Source organism: Chaetura pelagica, unplaced genomic scaffold (genome assembly GCF_000747805.2).
Source record: "Chaetura pelagica isolate M959 unplaced genomic scaffold, ChaPel_1.0 scaffold382, whole genome shotgun sequence".
In the NCBI taxonomy this organism is placed as follows: domain Eukaryota; kingdom Metazoa; phylum Chordata; class Aves; order Apodiformes; family Apodidae; genus Chaetura; species Chaetura pelagica.
This window is the reverse complement of record NW_009952478.1, coordinates 61,694-79,270: the sequence shown is the minus strand read 5'-3', so window position 1 is coordinate 79,270 and position 17,577 is coordinate 61,694. Positions and strand designations below refer to the sequence as shown.

General features: G+C 38.4%; 1 protein-coding gene across 1 annotated transcript in view; it reads left to right on the top strand.

Annotated features, from left to right (window-relative positions):
- ITGA2 (integrin, alpha 2 (CD49B, alpha 2 subunit of VLA-2 receptor)) overlaps positions 1-17,577 on the top strand; it is a 53,164-nt gene that overhangs the window by 24,822 nt on the left and 10,765 nt on the right. The window contains exons 11-23 of the mRNA XM_010008618.1: positions 1,317-1,455; positions 3,477-3,622; positions 4,909-5,052; positions 7,151-7,354; positions 8,148-8,284; positions 9,776-9,915; positions 10,890-11,041; positions 12,083-12,193; positions 13,058-13,140; positions 13,949-14,090; positions 15,707-15,799; positions 16,841-16,917; positions 17,016-17,099. Of these exons, the coding sequence (XP_010006920.1) occupies positions 1,317-1,455; positions 3,477-3,622; positions 4,909-5,052; positions 7,151-7,354; positions 8,148-8,284; positions 9,776-9,915; positions 10,890-11,041; positions 12,083-12,193; positions 13,058-13,140; positions 13,949-14,090; positions 15,707-15,799; positions 16,841-16,917; positions 17,016-17,099 (1,652 nt within the window). The remainder of the gene's footprint in view (positions 1-1,316; positions 1,456-3,476; positions 3,623-4,908; positions 5,053-7,150; positions 7,355-8,147; positions 8,285-9,775; positions 9,916-10,889; positions 11,042-12,082; positions 12,194-13,057; positions 13,141-13,948; positions 14,091-15,706; positions 15,800-16,840; positions 16,918-17,015; positions 17,100-17,577) is intronic.

Here is a 17,577-nt window from a genome sequence, read left to right as displayed (position 1 = left end):
GAAAACTTGCTGCTACTTTCAGCAAGTGTTCAGCTTAAAAGAGAGTTAAAAGAGAGAGAAGAAAAAAAAATAAATTTGCTTAATCCTGGATCAACCAGAACATGATCTTTTTTCTTTGAATAATAATTTACATTTAATGATCTTTGAAATATATTAATCCAATTATTTCAGTGATTTCTGAGTTCACATAGAATGAAAAATTTAGTTGCTCCAAGTTAATATTATGTAGTTGAGTAATTGAGAATTGAAACTGTATTGTAAAGCTGATATATTTCTAGGCAGTCATCAATATGTAAATAAATCAAGTCTGAAGTCTTGGTGTAACACTTACAATCAATGTTTGTTTAAAGCATATTTCACTTATAAATTGGAAAGAATATTAAATACTTTTTTTCTTGCAAATCAATTTTTAAGACTATCTTGACCAAATAGATCCTCTGTGGTTCAAGTGTCTTTCAACTGAAAATACAAGAGGGCTGTTTCTTCTCATAGGCCTTAAAAATGAATGAATGATAAAAGAATTTAAAAGTCCTGTGTATTTGCACAAATTTAAGTTTTCATTTACCAAGCAGTTGATGCTAGGAAATGATAAAAATTAAGAAATATTTGGAGTTTTCTTCAGGAAAATTACACATGCTAGTATTACTGCCATTTTCTGTAACAGTATCTCAGCTTAGTGAAGGACTTCAATAACATGAATAATCGAAATAAAGTTTGTTCTATGTGTACAAGTCTAAGATTAAGTATTTCTGTGTTAAGTACTCTGTATAATAAAACATTTAAATTTGGATTTTAGATGTAACTGTTCTTTCAAGACAACTCCTTAAATACACTTAAAGAATGACATTTTCCATCTTTTTCTATCAGCTTTTTTCGTGCTGTCACTGGCATTTTTTTTGGCAAAAAAGGGAACTTTAGCCTTTTTTTACGGTTTTATTTGTCCAATCCGCAGTCTTCTCAGGATCCTGAATGCATAAAAGCATAGACTTGGCAAGCCCTGCCCCAGAGTGGACAGGCTTAGAAATTATAACAGTGTTTAAGTAAACTCATTTTATCTTGAGTTTCAGTGCCCTGGCTAAAGCAGTCACTTTTCTTCTTCTGATAGAGAGGTGATAATCCCTCCTAACAGCGCAGTAAAGTGCTGCATGTAAGTGGTAACTACAAGCAGCTGCAGTCAACTGCTTGCAGTCATTAGACTTCACATCATCTCTGCCTTAAACACAGTGATGTAGGAAATTGTGTACGGTAATGTCAGCTTCACTCATGCTTTTTCTGAAAAAAAGTTAATTCCAAGATGTTGATTTTTTATTTTAAAGGATGTTCTGCTACTGGGTGCTGTTGGGGCCTATGACTGGAGTGGAACAGTAGTTCAGGAGTCTTCAGACAGAGTCACCACCTTTCCAAGCCATGTGTTTGAGAAAATTCTACAGGACAGAAATCACAGCTCTTATTTAGGTAAGGGGCTAAAATAAAAATCTGGAAATGTATCAAACCATTATTTAAGGTACTAAAGAACTTGGAAATTCTGCCCTAGCCAGACTCCTTTAAATAACTTATTTAACAATATTAAAATAGTTTTGTATCCAAAAAGATTTTATTTACTTGTCAGAAGTTCATTGAATGAAATCTTTTGTGTTTTAAAAACTCTTCTCATAGCAATGGGCTAAGCTGAAAAAAAAATAATCAGACTTTGTCACACAGATGTAAGAAGTTATGGGATTTGAAAAGGCGGCTTAGTGTATCATACTGATAATTATGGGTACCTTCTGCTTTTATATTTGTACATACTTCCCCAATTACATGTGAATGAAAAGGTGACTGACTTGTTTTGATTTCATCTGTACACACTCTTCTCGTGGCCTTTTCCAGTTTACTTTGTAGTCTTAGGAGTATTGGTGCAGAGGTCTTACTTACAAGCCACATGTATTTTCTAGCATGTGCTTTTGTGACCCTATAAAGTCACACATTTTGTCTTCTCAGTTCATTGAAATGTTTTCTGCAAACGTGCAACATGCCTTCTCTGGTAATTCATACTGGAATAATACTACTACATTAAGTACAAATGACTTCTTTATTGAAGTTATTTAATGAGAGGCTATTTTTGCAACTAACATGTTATTTTCCCAGTGGCTTAGCATTAATTGCATCCAACACAATGAATGTTTAAATCTAAACCTAAGCTAATGAGCAGTAGCTCTTTAGCATGTGCAGCCTCTTCAGACTTTTTAACATTCCCTTCTGTAGAATGATTCTTAAAAGGTCAGATAATTTCCCTTCATCCCTTTTCCACAAGGCACTTTATAGAGTATTGGCCTTAGTCTTTTTGGAGCAAAAAATGTTGTTGCCTTTTCTGTCTTTTCACTTCCTTTCCACCTCCTTCTCTCCCCACTAAGAGCCCTCCATACAGCTTGTTCTCATCAGCTTCAGGGAGCCCAAGCTAATGGGCTGTTAGCACATCACACCCTGCTAGATTGGCCTCTGTTCTGCACTGCACTCTGTCACTTCAAACGGCTCTATGCTGTTTTAATTAGGAACGTGTGACCTTAACTTGCAGAATAAAATCTTGTTTCGTTGTTGCTTGAACTTTAGGTCTCCAGTAATGTTCTCTCCCTAGAAAAAAAGTGACTGAACACAAATCTGAATTAGACTGGTATATGTATGGACCAAAGCATTATCCTTTTAGACCATGCTCCTCACATTCTCCTGAAGCTTGCTAAAGATCTGCATATTCTGCCCAATCACTGGGATTTTGTTATTCAGTTTAAACTATAGTCTTTACAAAGGATTATTTTATTTTCTTCTGTTAAAACAAATTTGCTGTAATTAAACCACAGAAATGTAAAATATGTAATAATGCTAGATTTATAGTGCTCATACATGTTTAAAGTACTTGCAGGTATTAAAAGATGTTTCCTGAAAGCAAATAACATTAGAATAATGGGAATGAGGATTAAAATGTTCAAAGAAGTTCAATCAACCTAAACCCTTCAGCAGGCAAGCTAATAATGTAGCTTGTTATACTCAGCCAATACACTGGGCTGTGGTTTAGTGAGCCGTGGGAAAATGCACTACAGGCTTTCCAGAAGCTAGGTATTCCTTCCCGGTTTGAAGGCTGGCTCAAACGTTCATCTCACACTTCTTTTTATTTCTTCATTCCAAGGTTACTCTTAATGCTCGTTTCCCCATTTCCTTCACAAGCATCACATTTTTGTGGTCTATGTCTTACTGAATAGGCTAAAACTATTGTCCATGCTACTCTGCTAACCTGCTTCAGCTTGATCTCTGTGTCATTGTTGTCTCCAGAAGACTATTGTAAATTTTATGCATATGTGACAGCTTAACTTCCCATCTGGAAGCATCATTCTCTGTGACTAAGGTACCAGATTGACTCATCCTCCATGCCTTCACAAATAACCAGCTGATGATGTGTAGTAAATGGTCTCTCACATGTGTTAAATGTGGGCTTCTTTTCCCAGGTTATTCTGTTGCTGTTCTGTCAACTCAGAGCTCCATCTATTTTGTTGCTGGTGCACCTAGATCCAACTACACTGGCAGAGTAGTGGTTTATGATGTTGACAGCAATGGTAATATTGCAATTGTGCAGTCCCAGAGAGGCGAGCAGGCAAGTATATTTTGGTCATGAACACAGATTTTGCAAGCGTCTGTTTTTATTGAAACAGCAGTAAATTGCAATGCGTTTAGAATTCACTTAAAGTTTTCTCTAGACAATTTCAATTAGGTTAACTCTAAATGTTAAAGGATATTTTAGGAAGTCATCCAATTAGTGGTAAAAGATAATATGCAAAGTTTCTTAATGTCCCATTCTGTCAGCAGTTCTTAATGGGAGAGACTCAGCGAGCTCCACTCTGCCTGAGAAGTTGTGAAGTAGATGACATTAAAAGACAGACTTGAATGCTTGTTCTCTTTTCTCCATTTGGAAGAGAGCAGAGTTTAGATGGCTTTAGTTTTGTTTGTTTGTAAAACAAATCTGAAAGTAAATCAGAGATTGGGTAGTGTTATGTGCAGAGTTTTATACTAAAAGCATAGCCTATTCTCTGCATTCTGTCATGGTTTAACCCCAGCCAGCAACTAAGCCCCATACAGCTACTCCCATCTACCCCCAATCAGAAGGGCAGAGAATCAGAAACGTAGAAGTAAGAAAACTTGTGGGACAAGGTAAAGATAGTTTAATAGGTAAAGCAAAATCCATGTACTTAAAAACCAAAGCAAACAAAAAAAGGAATTAATTCACTACTTCCCACTGGCTGGCAGGTGTTCAGCCATCTTCAGGACAGCAGGGCTCTATCACATGTCCTGGTTACTTGGGAAGACAAACCCCATCAAACCTCATCATGCCAACACCCCCACCCTCCCCTTCCTTCATCCTCCAGCTTTACATGATGAGCATGATGTCATATGGTCTGGGATACCCCCTGGTCAATTGGGGTCAGCTGTCCCAGTTGTGTCCCTCCCCAACTTCTTGTGCTCCCCCACACTGCTCACTGGTGGGATGGTGTGAGAGAAGCAGAAAACTTGACTCTGTGTAAACACTGCTCATCAACAGCTAAAACATCTCCATGTTATCAACACTGTTTTCAGCACAAATCCGAAGCATCACCCCATACCAGCAACTATGAAGAAAACCTACTCTATCCCAGTCAAAGCCAGCACAATTCTTACTGCCAAGTGGTAAAGCCATAGCAGCAGCTACTGGACAGAAACAGTGGACACATGATAAGGATATGATTCATTAAACACTGGATAATGTTATATAGTGGTTTAATTCCAATGAGCAGTTTCATTTAATTATTATTGGAGTATTTTGGGTGTATGTTTCCTGAGTCAAGTGCTAAAACATTAGTCTTTACAAAATCCACCTAAAAACATAGCTTTTACTAATGTTTTCAGATTGGCTCTTACTTCGGCAGTGTGGTGTGTTCGGTGGATGTTAACAGGGATTCTGTGACAGATGTCCTGCTTGTGGGGGCACCAATGTTTATGAATGACCTGAAGAAAGAAGAAGGAAGGGTACACATGTTTTCCATCACAAAGGTAAGAATGCCACTGCAGCAAAGCTGAAGTCAGCTTCCTGTGTTTCCATCCATAATAAGTGCTGATACTCAGTTTGCAGCTGGAGGGATTTACTGTTTTTCCCTCAACAGTTCTACCAAGTAAAAATCAGTACAAACTGCAATAGTATTTAGTGGCAGTGTCTTAAATCTTAAAGCAATGTCTGTTAAATCAGAGAGCGATTAGAAGAGCCATCCCTTTCCCCACTGCCAGCTGGTGCAGCAGGCTCGCTCAAGCTGGCATTGCTTAGGGGTAGCTTCTTTCAAAGCAGGCTGGCCATATGCATGCTAAAAAGCTTTTGGCCCTGGATCTTTTCAGAACCTCTAAGTAATTATTTAGTGCATCTTTTTCAAAGTTTTAGACATACTGTAAGTGGTGATTTTGTAAAAGAAATGAAGCATGTGATTTTCCAGGGTATGGCATAAGGGCTGGGGTATATGGTGCTAGCCTTCCTGGTTAGAAGGCTGTGGATGGAGGCCCTGCCAGTGCAATCTTGCCCATTCTGCTTTTCAGGAACAGCTGCAAACTTCCCCAGAACTGCTTGTGCATGTAATCTGGGAATAAGCCAGCTGGAACAGAGCAAAATGGAGTAAATAAGCAAGTTAATAGCTAAGCACAATTAGATCAGGGGACTGCTAGGTGGCTCCCTGGTCCTGCTTTCAGGCACTGTGCTCGTCACTGTACACAACTACAACACAAGGTTGACCATTTCTCTGAAAAATGTAGCTCAAGGCTTTTGCTGATTAATTTTTTGCCATTTGATTTTGACAGATCTGTTCAACACCTAACAGTATTCCCAAAACAGTTCTAATAAATTGTTTTCTGCCAGTTTTCTGCATTGTTCTATACTTTCACGCTGGGTGGTTGGTATTGTTGTCTCCTTTGTTCAGTGAAGCTATAGTATTTGTCTGATGACTGTGGGTTTTTTATTCAGAACTGTAGTAGGTGTTTTCAAAATGTCTGCATTAGTAGTCTTGAAGCCTCTGGCACTTTTGAACAATCTATTCATCAATCATTGGATGTCTGGATATGCAAAGTAAATTAATAACTGTCTTCCATCAGAGAAAATAGAAAAAGGCTTTAAATTGCATTCTAATAAATAGAAAGGAAAGAATTTCCTTCTCAGCAGCAGGGCACAGTCACATCATCCTAGAGCAGCAGGGAACTGCACCCTAAGGCAGTTTCAAGGTAGGTGGAGGTGCTGGAAGTTGTACTGCTGGCAGCTGACATTGGTCTTTGTGAATGTGGAATTAGACGTGAAATGCAGAAGAAATGAAAAATGAAGGAATTTTTTTTCATGTTTTGAAAACTGAAAAATTGGAAGACTATCCTTATAATAACATTTAGTCTTTGTCAAATGTTAGGTTTAAAATTATGTAAAAATAAAGAATAATGATAGAATTTATTAAATTTTTTTTAAAGAACCTGGCTTTGTGCAACTTTCCATGTTGCGCAAATAACTTCTAGTCATTTTAATAGATAACTTGGCCGGTATTTCTAAAATTTTAAACACAGCATAGTAACTAAGGTTAAAGATGAGACTAATACTTGCCAGAATTGAATTTAAGTGAGTGTAAATGTTATCATTTAGCTGAAAGATCTCCAACCTTTCTTTCTTCATTGGCACTGGAGAGGTCAGGAGTTTAGCAGTTGCACACATGTTTTTTGCATTAGTTTAGTTAGGAAATTCCATTTCTGTTTCAAAGAATTATGTCCAGTTACATAATTTCCATTCGCTCTGCATAAAAACTGGTAATCCAAAACTGGAAACTGTATTTTTCAATGTATTGTGAAACTTTCGGAACAGTCAGATGAGGACAGTGAGAGCATTTAAGCTTCATACATATGGTTATATTTGCTGTTAGAGCTTTGCATAGTATGATTTAATTTTTGCTGTGTAATGCTTGCCAAGACTCTGAGACATAATGCAAACTGAAAGGGCAATACAATGGGGACGGAATTCAGGGTTGAGCACTCCAAGGGAATGTACTGGGAATGCACAAAGATACTGCTCCTATGTCTAATCTGGTGCAATGATAGCTGTGTTTTTGCTTTTTTTTTCTTTTTTCCTTTTTTAAAGGGAATTTTGGATCAACAAGAACTCTTGGAGGGCCCCCAGGGATCAGAAAATGCTCGCTTTGGATCAGCAATTGCAACTCTTGCAGACATTGATTTGGATGGCTTTAATGATGTTGTGATAGGTGCACCACTGGAAAACCAAAACTCTGGAGCAATTTACATTTACAATGGATTTCAAAAGACTATACGTACCAAATACTCTCAGGTAATTAACTTTGTTGCATAATACCATACTTCTCGCCTTTAGATCTGCTAGAGGAAACAGAAAGATTTTCTGTCTTGAAACTGGCTATGGTTTCATCCTTGTAAAGGAGTACTCTTATGCTCATGGCTTACTTCAAGTTTTGTGCCTCTCCGTACTTCAGCTGTCAGCATAGCCTGGTTGTGGTGCTTATAACTGAAGCATATAGAGGAAAAGGACTTCAAAGATGCTCCATCTGAGACTCTTGAAATTTTTGTTGCCTGTGTGTAAAGTCAGCTAATTTCCTATGCATTTTTAATGCCCATTGATCAGTATTTTAGGGTTGATGTACAGTGATGAAGATTAGATACGCTTCAGGTCTGTAAATGATAAATATATAGCATTAACAGAAAAGACTTTCAAGAGTCTTTGCATATCCTATATGGTAATAGAATGGAAATTTTAATGTCACTTTCCATGCACTTTATGGTTGCAGAAAGTATTTGTTAAAAGTGCTGTTAAGCTTCCTATTATTTGAGTTGCTCAATGTGAGATGGAAAAAGTTTCAAGTAAGTACTAGCTGGCATACAACAGTCAGTTAGTTGATACGCTCCCAAGACAGAAAAATCTAGTCCATTGTCTGCTCCAACAGAGCAGGAAAAAGTGCTTAAAAGTATCTGAGAAAACATCCACAAAAGCATTTTTAAAAAAACTTTGGATTATGTATACAGGGAGTGTCAGTGAAACCCACTGCTTAGGGTATCTACAGACATAAGCACTCTTGTGACAAACTCAGTAACCAAACTCTCTTTCCTAGAAAATTTTAGGATCAGATTCTGCTTTTGGACAACGGCTCCAGTTCTTTGGAAGATCAGTAGATGGCCATAGAGACTTAGATGACGATGACATTGCTGATGTATCAGTTGGTGCTGATGGAAATGTGGTTCTGCTATGGTTGGTAAACTCTTTCAGGAAGGAAGCACTTAATGATTCAGATGCAAGTTGAACAGTTAGTTAATTAATCAGAAAAACAAGCAAGCCAAAAAGCTCTTTCATTCCACGTGTTCAGAGCTAACACACTTCCTGCTTCACTGCTGCTATCATAGGCAGCTGGAAAACAGCATTATGCTAAAGCTTTGAAGTGTACATCATCAAACCATTGAAAGCCAAGGCAGCATGTGGGACAGACCCAGCGCTTGGGGGAGAAAGTTGGGCAGTGGGAGCTGCCAGGAGGGACCTAGACAGGGATGGGGAGGGCCAGGAGACACCCCTGCCTGCTGCTGCTGTGCAGGCACATGGTCCAGAGGGAAGGGGCAGCAGCAGGAAGTGGGGCTTGCTTGAATGTGTTTGTAACAACAGATTGTACTGCAATCGCTGCAATATACTTTTGATAGCTGAGCCTGAGGTGGATTAAACCACTTCCCACACAACCTGTGTGACTTTTCCTGGCTGGCAGTCTGATCTGGGGGAGAGAGTTTTCCTGCAGGTAAGGACAGAGAGCAGTGAGAGGGAGATGGCATCTATTTCTTGCTAGAAACCCATCTTTCCTGTCATGTAGCCTTTGCTAGAGCAATCTGAGTACTTCCACAAAGTAAAGAAGAAAGGATTCACAGAACCCAAATTGTCTGCCTCCCTAAGTATTGTGTATTTTCCACTAGTTAAGGAAGTAAATTAAAATGCAGCTTGCTTTCCTATCTATCGCCTGTCTTCTTGCCTGAAGCTCCCCATTGTAAGAAGAGAAACATCACTGAATCACTACTTATTTCATTATGAAACATGATTATTAAAAAAGAATGGTCAGTTTGGACCTTTGGCCCACAGCAGAACTGCTGCATCTGCTGGTGAGAATTGCATTAAAGAAAATTATGCTCCTGTAGTACCAGCATTTATTTAGATTAATGAAGATGCTAATTATTTTTTTTTCACTCTGGCATTTGGTCTGATTAATGAGTTTCACTTTTTATTAAAGTGTTTGTTTTTACATGCAGGGTTCCTTTGAAACTGTTCTTCAAAATCATGATTAATTACATGAAAGTTGTTTTTTTGAAAAATAAGAATATTAATTAAAACGAAGAATTACCTTTCTTTGCCTTTCCAGAGGACCTTAATAACTTCCCTAATAGAGCAGAGGAACGCTACTTACTAGGAAAACAGGGAAAGGGCTTTGTTCTCTGTTATCTGAAGGGAAGGTTTACAGCATTGGGATAAAGACATTAATTATCCATTAATTTGACATGATAAATTATTTATTGTCATTACTGAAAACTACTGTACCAACAATTTCACTTATATGCCAAGAAAAAGAATTTTACTAGTGCCATTAAAAATGTTTACAGTAGGAACCAAGTAAATCAACATTGCATTTATAGATAGTAATAGACAGCAGCTTCTACATTATCCAGTGCTGCTGAAAATCACATGTAACCTTTTAAAACTATTTTTCAGGTCACAAAGCATTGCAAATGTGTCCATAATTGCCGCATTTAAACCTGAGAAAATAAGTCTGCTGAACAAAAACACAGAAATAACTGTCAAAATATGTTTTCAGGCTACATTTAGACCTGCGAAGAGAAATAATCAAGTGGGTAAGTGTATTTCAATGACTTGTCTTATATTAATTCTTCAAAAGTCCATTATTCAAATGAGAAGTGGAAATTCTAAAGATATATTAGATTGAATGTCAAGAAAGGCAAAATCGGTAAAAAATGAAGTGCTTGAGAAAGTCTTTTTAGGACCTACTTTTATCACTGGCTCCAAAATCTTTGAAAAGTGGAGAACTAACAGTGTATCCTTGCTGTTCAACAAACCCCAGAAAATGTCAGTAGTGAGAAGCTAATTTTTTTCAACCTATTGGTTTCAACAGCAAGCTGCAGACTTTTCTTCTGCCTTCAGAAAAAAAATAAAATAATAATAAAAAAATAATCCATAGGCTCAGAGCAGACAGCAGTGGGGAGAACCTTCTTTCAGAGGGCAAGAGAACACCAAATATTTCTGAACCTCTCATGAAGCTCTTTAGTTAAGCATCATGGATAACACCAGTTGGACTCCTTCAATGCTATGTATAGTGCCTTTAGGAACTCAGCTATTTTATAGCTCAAAAGATATAAAATAACAGCAAACTTCCAGAGTGTATTAGTCATAATTTGAAAAGGACAGAAATTATAATGTGATTGAAGAGAAGATGCAGATTCTTTATAATCTCCTCAGAGTTCAGGGATATTGTTGCAAGGCCCTTTTATCTAGTGTAATCCTGGCTGTGCAGACTGGCTTCTTGCCTGAGCTGCAGGCTCAGACATGTGCAGTGGAGGCTGGATTGATTACCATTTAATGTGCTCTCTGTGGATGAGAACTTACGTCAGATTTTAAACCTGTTTGACTGCTTAGGAAAACACAAGAGAAAATATTTTCAGTTGGAAACTGCTCTATGTTTAGCAAGCTACGAAAAAAGTAAAGTATTTATTGTGGTTTGGAAAGCCTGGTCACTCTATGATGTTGAGCGTAGTAATGAGATCATGGGCAGTCATACTCAGCAAAAAATGTACTGTTATTCTTCTTGTAGCTATAAAGTACAATGCAACATTAGATGCAGATCTCCAGGCCTTTAGAGTGACTTCTAGAGGATTGTTCAAAGACAATAATGAAAGGTACATGCAGAGGGATCTTGTGATACGTCATGAGGAGACCTGTGCTCAGGATGTCTTCAGCGTACAGGTAAGTGCAATTGCAAGCAGTCTTAAATGGCAAAAATTATACAAGGAAGATGTTGATGAAGCGTATGTCTGTAAGATGAGTTTCATGTATGGTGTAGTCAATGGTACACATTTCTCAAATCCCCTACAACTGATAAATACTTATAAGATTCTGATTTCAAGGAAATGAATAACTGTCAAATTCAGCACAGCTTTTTCAAATACAAGAGGCAGTTCTTAATTATGTAATTCAGCTCTGAAACAGCACAGAGAACATAGTCCATAGTTTCATTAGATTTTAATTTCCCTCTCAGTCAATACTTCAAGAACTAAAGACATTCATGCAAATGTTTTCTCACAAACTAACATTCTGGTGCATGCCAGGGGTACACCTCAGAAATAAATAAAGAAGTCTTGGTTTTTCTCTAGAACCAAAGACCAAACACAGCCATGAGAGCTGCCTTTCTCCCCCTGCATGATCCTAGGTCAGGTAGACCACTTCGATTTCTGCTTCGATTGCATTGCAAATATCCTTGACTTGTTGATGACATTTAGTGGCATCATGGAGCCATAGGGCTTGAAAAGTATTCATCCAGTACTAAGAAACAAGGGACACATGAGGTGTATTGTGTTTTGGTGTTGCTCAGGCCCAGCTGCTCTCTGTGATTCCACTCTCAGAGTGGAATAGGAATTTGACTTCTGCAGCCAGGTGTGAATGAAAGTCACCTGATGGTGGCTTTTGAGGACCAGCTTCTGCAGTTGCAGAGAATCTGCATGTTGCCTAGCCCTAAAGTGACTGTGATTAACTGAGTCTTCAGGAATCCTAGGAGGATGAGTTTTATTATGGAAGTGGCACTGAAAGCTGTTTAGCAAGAGGAGCCCACACCAGGCAATCTCTCAAAATTATTTCTATCAAGAAACAACAACAAAAAAAGTTTTGTACTGTTACTACTTCTTGTTTAAAGCAAGTATGATTTTACTATACATTATCAATGTGCAACAGAATTACCAATTTTACCCTGTTTGCTGTGCTGACAGCTATTATCTGAAAAATGTATTACAGGAACCTTCTGATGCAGTGAATTCACTAAGTTTGCGCATTGACATTGGCCTTGCAAATCCTGGGTCCAGCCCTGTCCTTGATATATATTCTCCTACATCTGTGGCCTATAGTGTAAGTATGCAGACTTACTATAAAAAATCATAGAATCATAGAAAGGTTAATGTTGGAAGGGACCTTAAAGATCATCAGGTTCCAACCTCCCTGCTGTGAGCAGGGACACCTCACACTAGACCAGGCTGCACAAGCCTCATCCAACCTGGCCTTAAACACCTCCAGGGGAGGGGGCATCAACAACCTCCCTGAACAACCTATTTCAGTGCCTTACTACCCTCATGGTGAAGAATTTCTTCCTGATGTCTAACCTAAATCTCTCCTCTTTCAGTTTAAAACCATTACCCCTTGTCCTATCACTGCCCTCTCTGATGAAATGCATGGCTATACACACGTCCATAATGTATGGGCACCACAAACACCAAAGAGGTACATGGAAGTGAAAACTAGTGTTCTAGTTAAGTCACTGGGCTGAAAGCAGGCACCTGGATGTGTGTCTCCTGGTTCCTTTTATACCTTTGTGCTGCAAAGGCTTGCTCACACACACAAATCAGCCACCATGGCATAAGAAGAGTGTTGGTTGAGCCATGTCACTGTGGATGTGAACTTCTAGTTGATGGCAAAGAGGAACTATTTAGGTTAGTTTATCCTACAATGAAAGAGTACATAAAAGAGAGATGGAACCTCTTTGATTATATCACATTTTTTGTGAGTTAACAATAAGCTGCCTGCACAGTTCTCATGGGTTAGTAGACATGTGGTAACACATTACCCAGTGTTAACTTGTTCATGTACCAGAGTTTTTCATGCCCTCAAGAGGGATTTTTCTTGCTTGGAAACCTGCTTCACCTCAAAGGTATTTGTACTCTGTAGACAATTTTAAAGTTGACTCCTATCATTCAGGACATGTTTTTAATTTTGTAGATTCCATTTATTAAAGACTGTGGTGAAGATGAAATATGTATCTGTGATCTTGTTCTGAATGTTCAGCGGAAGGCAGATGATGGGTAAGGGTTGAAACACTGAAATTGTTGGGGTCATGAGTTAAGTTTTCAAGCAGTTGGTTTGTCTGTAGGCTTTGGACGAATTTCTAGATGAGAACGCCTTTTAAGTTCAACATCTATTTAGAAACAGCAGTGATAAAGAAAGCAATAGCTTCTCTGTCTTAACTAATCAAGGAAAAAAAAGGTATGATAGGAACACATGTACAAGTAGAGCTCTCGCTAGCATAGACAAACCCAAGTTTTGGTACCTTAGGGATGAGGACACGGTGAGCATTCAGAAGAATAGCGTCTGGCTGGTTTCTGTTGGGAAAGGGACCACACTGGAGAGCAGTAGCAGCTGCAGCAGCCATCTTGGCCCCTCCTATGGGGAGCAGTGAGGGTCCTGCAGCAGGCTGTGCCACTGTGGAGCTGAAGTTATCCAGTCAGGCAGCACATTTTCCAAGTCCTTATGCATATATGTACAGTATGTGGAGAGAGAAGGCTGCCTCTTCCTGCAGCTTCCAGCCAAGTTTGCCCCCCACCCTGTGCCCAACCTCTCACCAGGGCCTTGAAAATTCAGCAAAGTGACTTTGAACATGCATAATCAAGGTCTTGCACTTTGAAAAGACACTAGTTCTATTTGGCTTTAAGAAATACCATCATGGAGTTTCTTACGTCAAAGGGTTTAGAAAACAGAGCATTTAAGTGCATAGAATGTAGGAAATGTCTTGCTGTGCTTGTCATTTGTTGTTGGCTACAGGAAACACATTTTCATGATCCACAGCTGTTCTAGTACCTCTGTTTACAACAATGGACTTTTATTTTCCAACAGCAAACAGCAGTTTGTTGTCAGCAGCAAAAACAGAAGACTAACGTTCCATGTAAAATTGAAAAATAGAAAGGAAAATGCATATAACACCAGAATTCAGGCTACATTTTCAGACAACTTGTTTTTTGCTTCATCATCTTTACCGGTACGTGATACCCAACCTCACTGTTCCTGTTACTGCCACTGATCTTTGAGGTTCTCGGAGAAAATTTTTTTTTTTCTTTCTAGTAGTGCCTATCCCAGGAAAGAATGTGTGTGCAAATCTCTCTCCCAGTTTATTTTATTTTATTTCAGAATTATTCCCTTTGGCATATCAGTTTATTTAGGTCAAGGACAGACACTGTCAACTCAGCATAAAAGTTGGCAACCTGTCGAGTTTGACCTCAGCTCAGTATTTCAGTCATCTTTTCCTCGCTTTAGGCCTTGGCACCCACATCTTCTGCTTCACTCCCAACAACATGCCTGAATACTGTTGCTGTGCCACCGGGAATGTGAATTTGAAAAATCAAGCATTCAGCATCAACAATGTGGCCTTAAAGCACAGACCTTGGATCTAGAAATAGTGTTCCTGCCAAGGCCATATGTTCCAGCTAGACAGTTAATCAGATTGAAATTATTGCCATGCCAGAAGGCCCTCTTCTAATGTTTTTCTTCTTAGAAAAAGGAAAATAAAGGAATGATACATACTATTTTGGGGATGCAGTAAATATATATTCTCAGCTGTTGTACCCAAACAATTAGTGAAGGATGAAATCCAGATTTCAGTGCTTGGCTTATGTGGTCAGGATGCTACTGGAGAGGTGCGTGATAATCCTAGGGGTGAAATTCAGACCAATCCCTACACTGAAGAGAGAGGAGGGATAGGAGCATTCATCACTGCCCAAGAGCAGCATTCTCCTGAACAATGAACTGGCAGAAGCACTCCACACAACACTGAGGGTGCCCCTCTACCTCCCCATCCTGTTGTGCAGCAAAATTGCTCATGCCTCTCATGCCAAAAGACCACACTGGAGCTGGGATTTTCTTTTGCTTTAAAATCCCATTTGCTTAGCAGTATTTCAGCCTGAAAGTGAAGCCTTTGACCAAAAATGTGCCTGCTTCAAAGCAGGAAAAAAAAACATAAGCTGAGAATGTATGGCAGTTGTTTTTTGTTTTTGTCTTGTGTTTTGGTTTGGGTTTTTTTACAGCATAATTCATGAATGGTAAATGTCTGCTAGGGATGCTTTTTAACATGAAATAGTACATTTAATGAATTCTTTTTAAAGTGATGATAACTGGGTATGGTCTATGAGTTTGTCTTTAATGTAGGTCATTGCCATGCTAAATATTCTGCAAAGTAGTAAATAAACTCTTAGGTATTGAAGGTATTTCTACAAAAATTCTACAATAGAGCATGCATAACTAGCGCTCAAATTCTGTAAATATGTCTGCAAAAGTTGTGTTAAAATTCTGTAAAAAAGCACTGTAGGAGTTCATGCTGGAGGTGACCTGTACTTTCTAGCCTGTATTCTTTCTTCCAAGCCCAACACAAAATTCATGACAAGATCTAATGTCTGGTCTTTGTCCCACCTTTCTCCTGTCTCTCTCCTAGTCCTGCCTATGCCTCACCCATCTGCTGCATCTCTAGACATTACTGCCATAACACCTATTTGTACTAGTCCTTAGTGTAGTACATGTCCTTTTGAAGATACAGACAGGACTTCCTCTATGCTTTATCAAAACCTGATATTAAGATGACTTTTCTGTCTGTTTCCTTTGCAGAGTGATGGAACTGAAGTTTCATGTCAGACAGGAACAGCACAAAGTACAGTCATTTGCCAAATAAGCTATCCTGTTTTCAGAACAGGACAACAGGTACAGCTAGCATATTTAAATAACCTTGAATGATACACAAAAGCTTTGTTCTTTTTTTCCCCTAAATCTGCATTTACTGTTGGTGAGGATTTCTCAGATTTGGCAACAGTTAACTTTCTTCAGGTTTCAGAGCCATTAAAAGAAGCAAAATAAGGGCTAAAGTTTTCTGACTCACGAATTTGAGGAAAAAAAGATTCTTGAAGTACATTTGCCCTTGCCTATGGCTTTCAAATGCTACTGTAGGCTGAGGGCAGATGCAGAGAGCATTGTGAGTAGCCTCCTGGGAACTGAGAACAATTCCCATCAAATCCCTCCTGCTGCCTGAGCTTGGGGTAGCTTCTCCTGTTCTCTGAATCTCATCTCTCCAGTAAAATAGCATTACTCTGGGATTGGTGACCCTCACAGTCCTAGGATAGATTGTATATCCTTTTTCTCATCCATACCATAAATCTCACAATATCCATAGTTTTATGAAACTTAATATGTTACTCCTCAAGGGCAGAACAGAAATAGCCTTCCAGCCTCTAACACAATCGAGTGGAGCCATTAAGAAACTTGATAGAAAGAACAGAAACATTACATTCTGGGGTGTGGGGATCAACATTTTTAAAAACCGACACATTCATATTAATTACATATTTAAAGTTTTTTTTCTGCATTTTTTATGGCATTGGTCAAAGAAGACCAGTTGGAACAAATGGAAGAAAAGGGTGAATAAAAAGCTTGCGTTAGTTCTAGTGTTTAAAAGCATGTACTTGAAGCAATCCCTGAACACCTTTTGTTGGATCCTGGAGTTCATTATACACAATTTAAAAATAGCTCATGTTTATGTAACAATGGCGATTTGTAAGGGAAAGCGAGAAGAAAGCAACTCTGGAATACTAGAAATTACCAAAATATTTCATAGAAATCATTGGAGAATTCAGATATAGCAGGAAATTCTAGATTGTTGCACATACGAATAATTATGTTGCTATTGAGAAGTCCTTTGGACATTGTGCCATCAACTCATTTACTGTTTGTTTCTTGCCTCTTCCATAGGTGTCCTTTGATATCAGTTTTGATTTTAACCTGAAAAATCTTCAGAATGTAGCATTTCTAAGTTTTCACGCGTTGAGGTGAAGTATATAATCCTATGAAAGCAAGTTGGGCATTAATACCTTATTTGTATAAAGTAAGATTGTAACACCCAACTTAAATGTGTTTTGCTTAACAGTGAAAGTAAGGAGGAGCAAGAACTGGACAACCAGGTCAGCTTATCAATCCCCTTGCGATACGATGCAGAAATTCACTTCACAAGGTATGCTGAATAATGTAAAGAATCACTGTCACTTGGCCAAGGCATCTGAATATATTTTGTCTTGGATGGCCACTGAAAGATAGGGAAACTTTGTTTTTATTTTGGAAGTGGTAAGAAAGTCCCATTCATCAACAGTAGCAGAATTTTGTTTTCCAAAAATCTTACATGTATTTAGAATATGTAGTAAGAAATCATGGATCCATGTTTACTTTTCTACAATTGTTATAGATGCTCATTGAACTGAAGTGGTTTTAAAAACAAAACAGTGCTTGTGGTTTTGATAATATAGTTAGTATATACTGTAAAATAATGCTGGGCCTGTGGGCTCAAATGTAGTGATATTGGATCAAATCTGGAGTTAAAGTGATCAAAACTAAAGAAGAAAACAGCAACAAGAAAAAAATGCCCCAGCTTGAACTCTCAGCAAAGAGGGAGGGGAAAAAAAAAAAAAAAGGGGGTAGGGGGATGTATCTGCTGA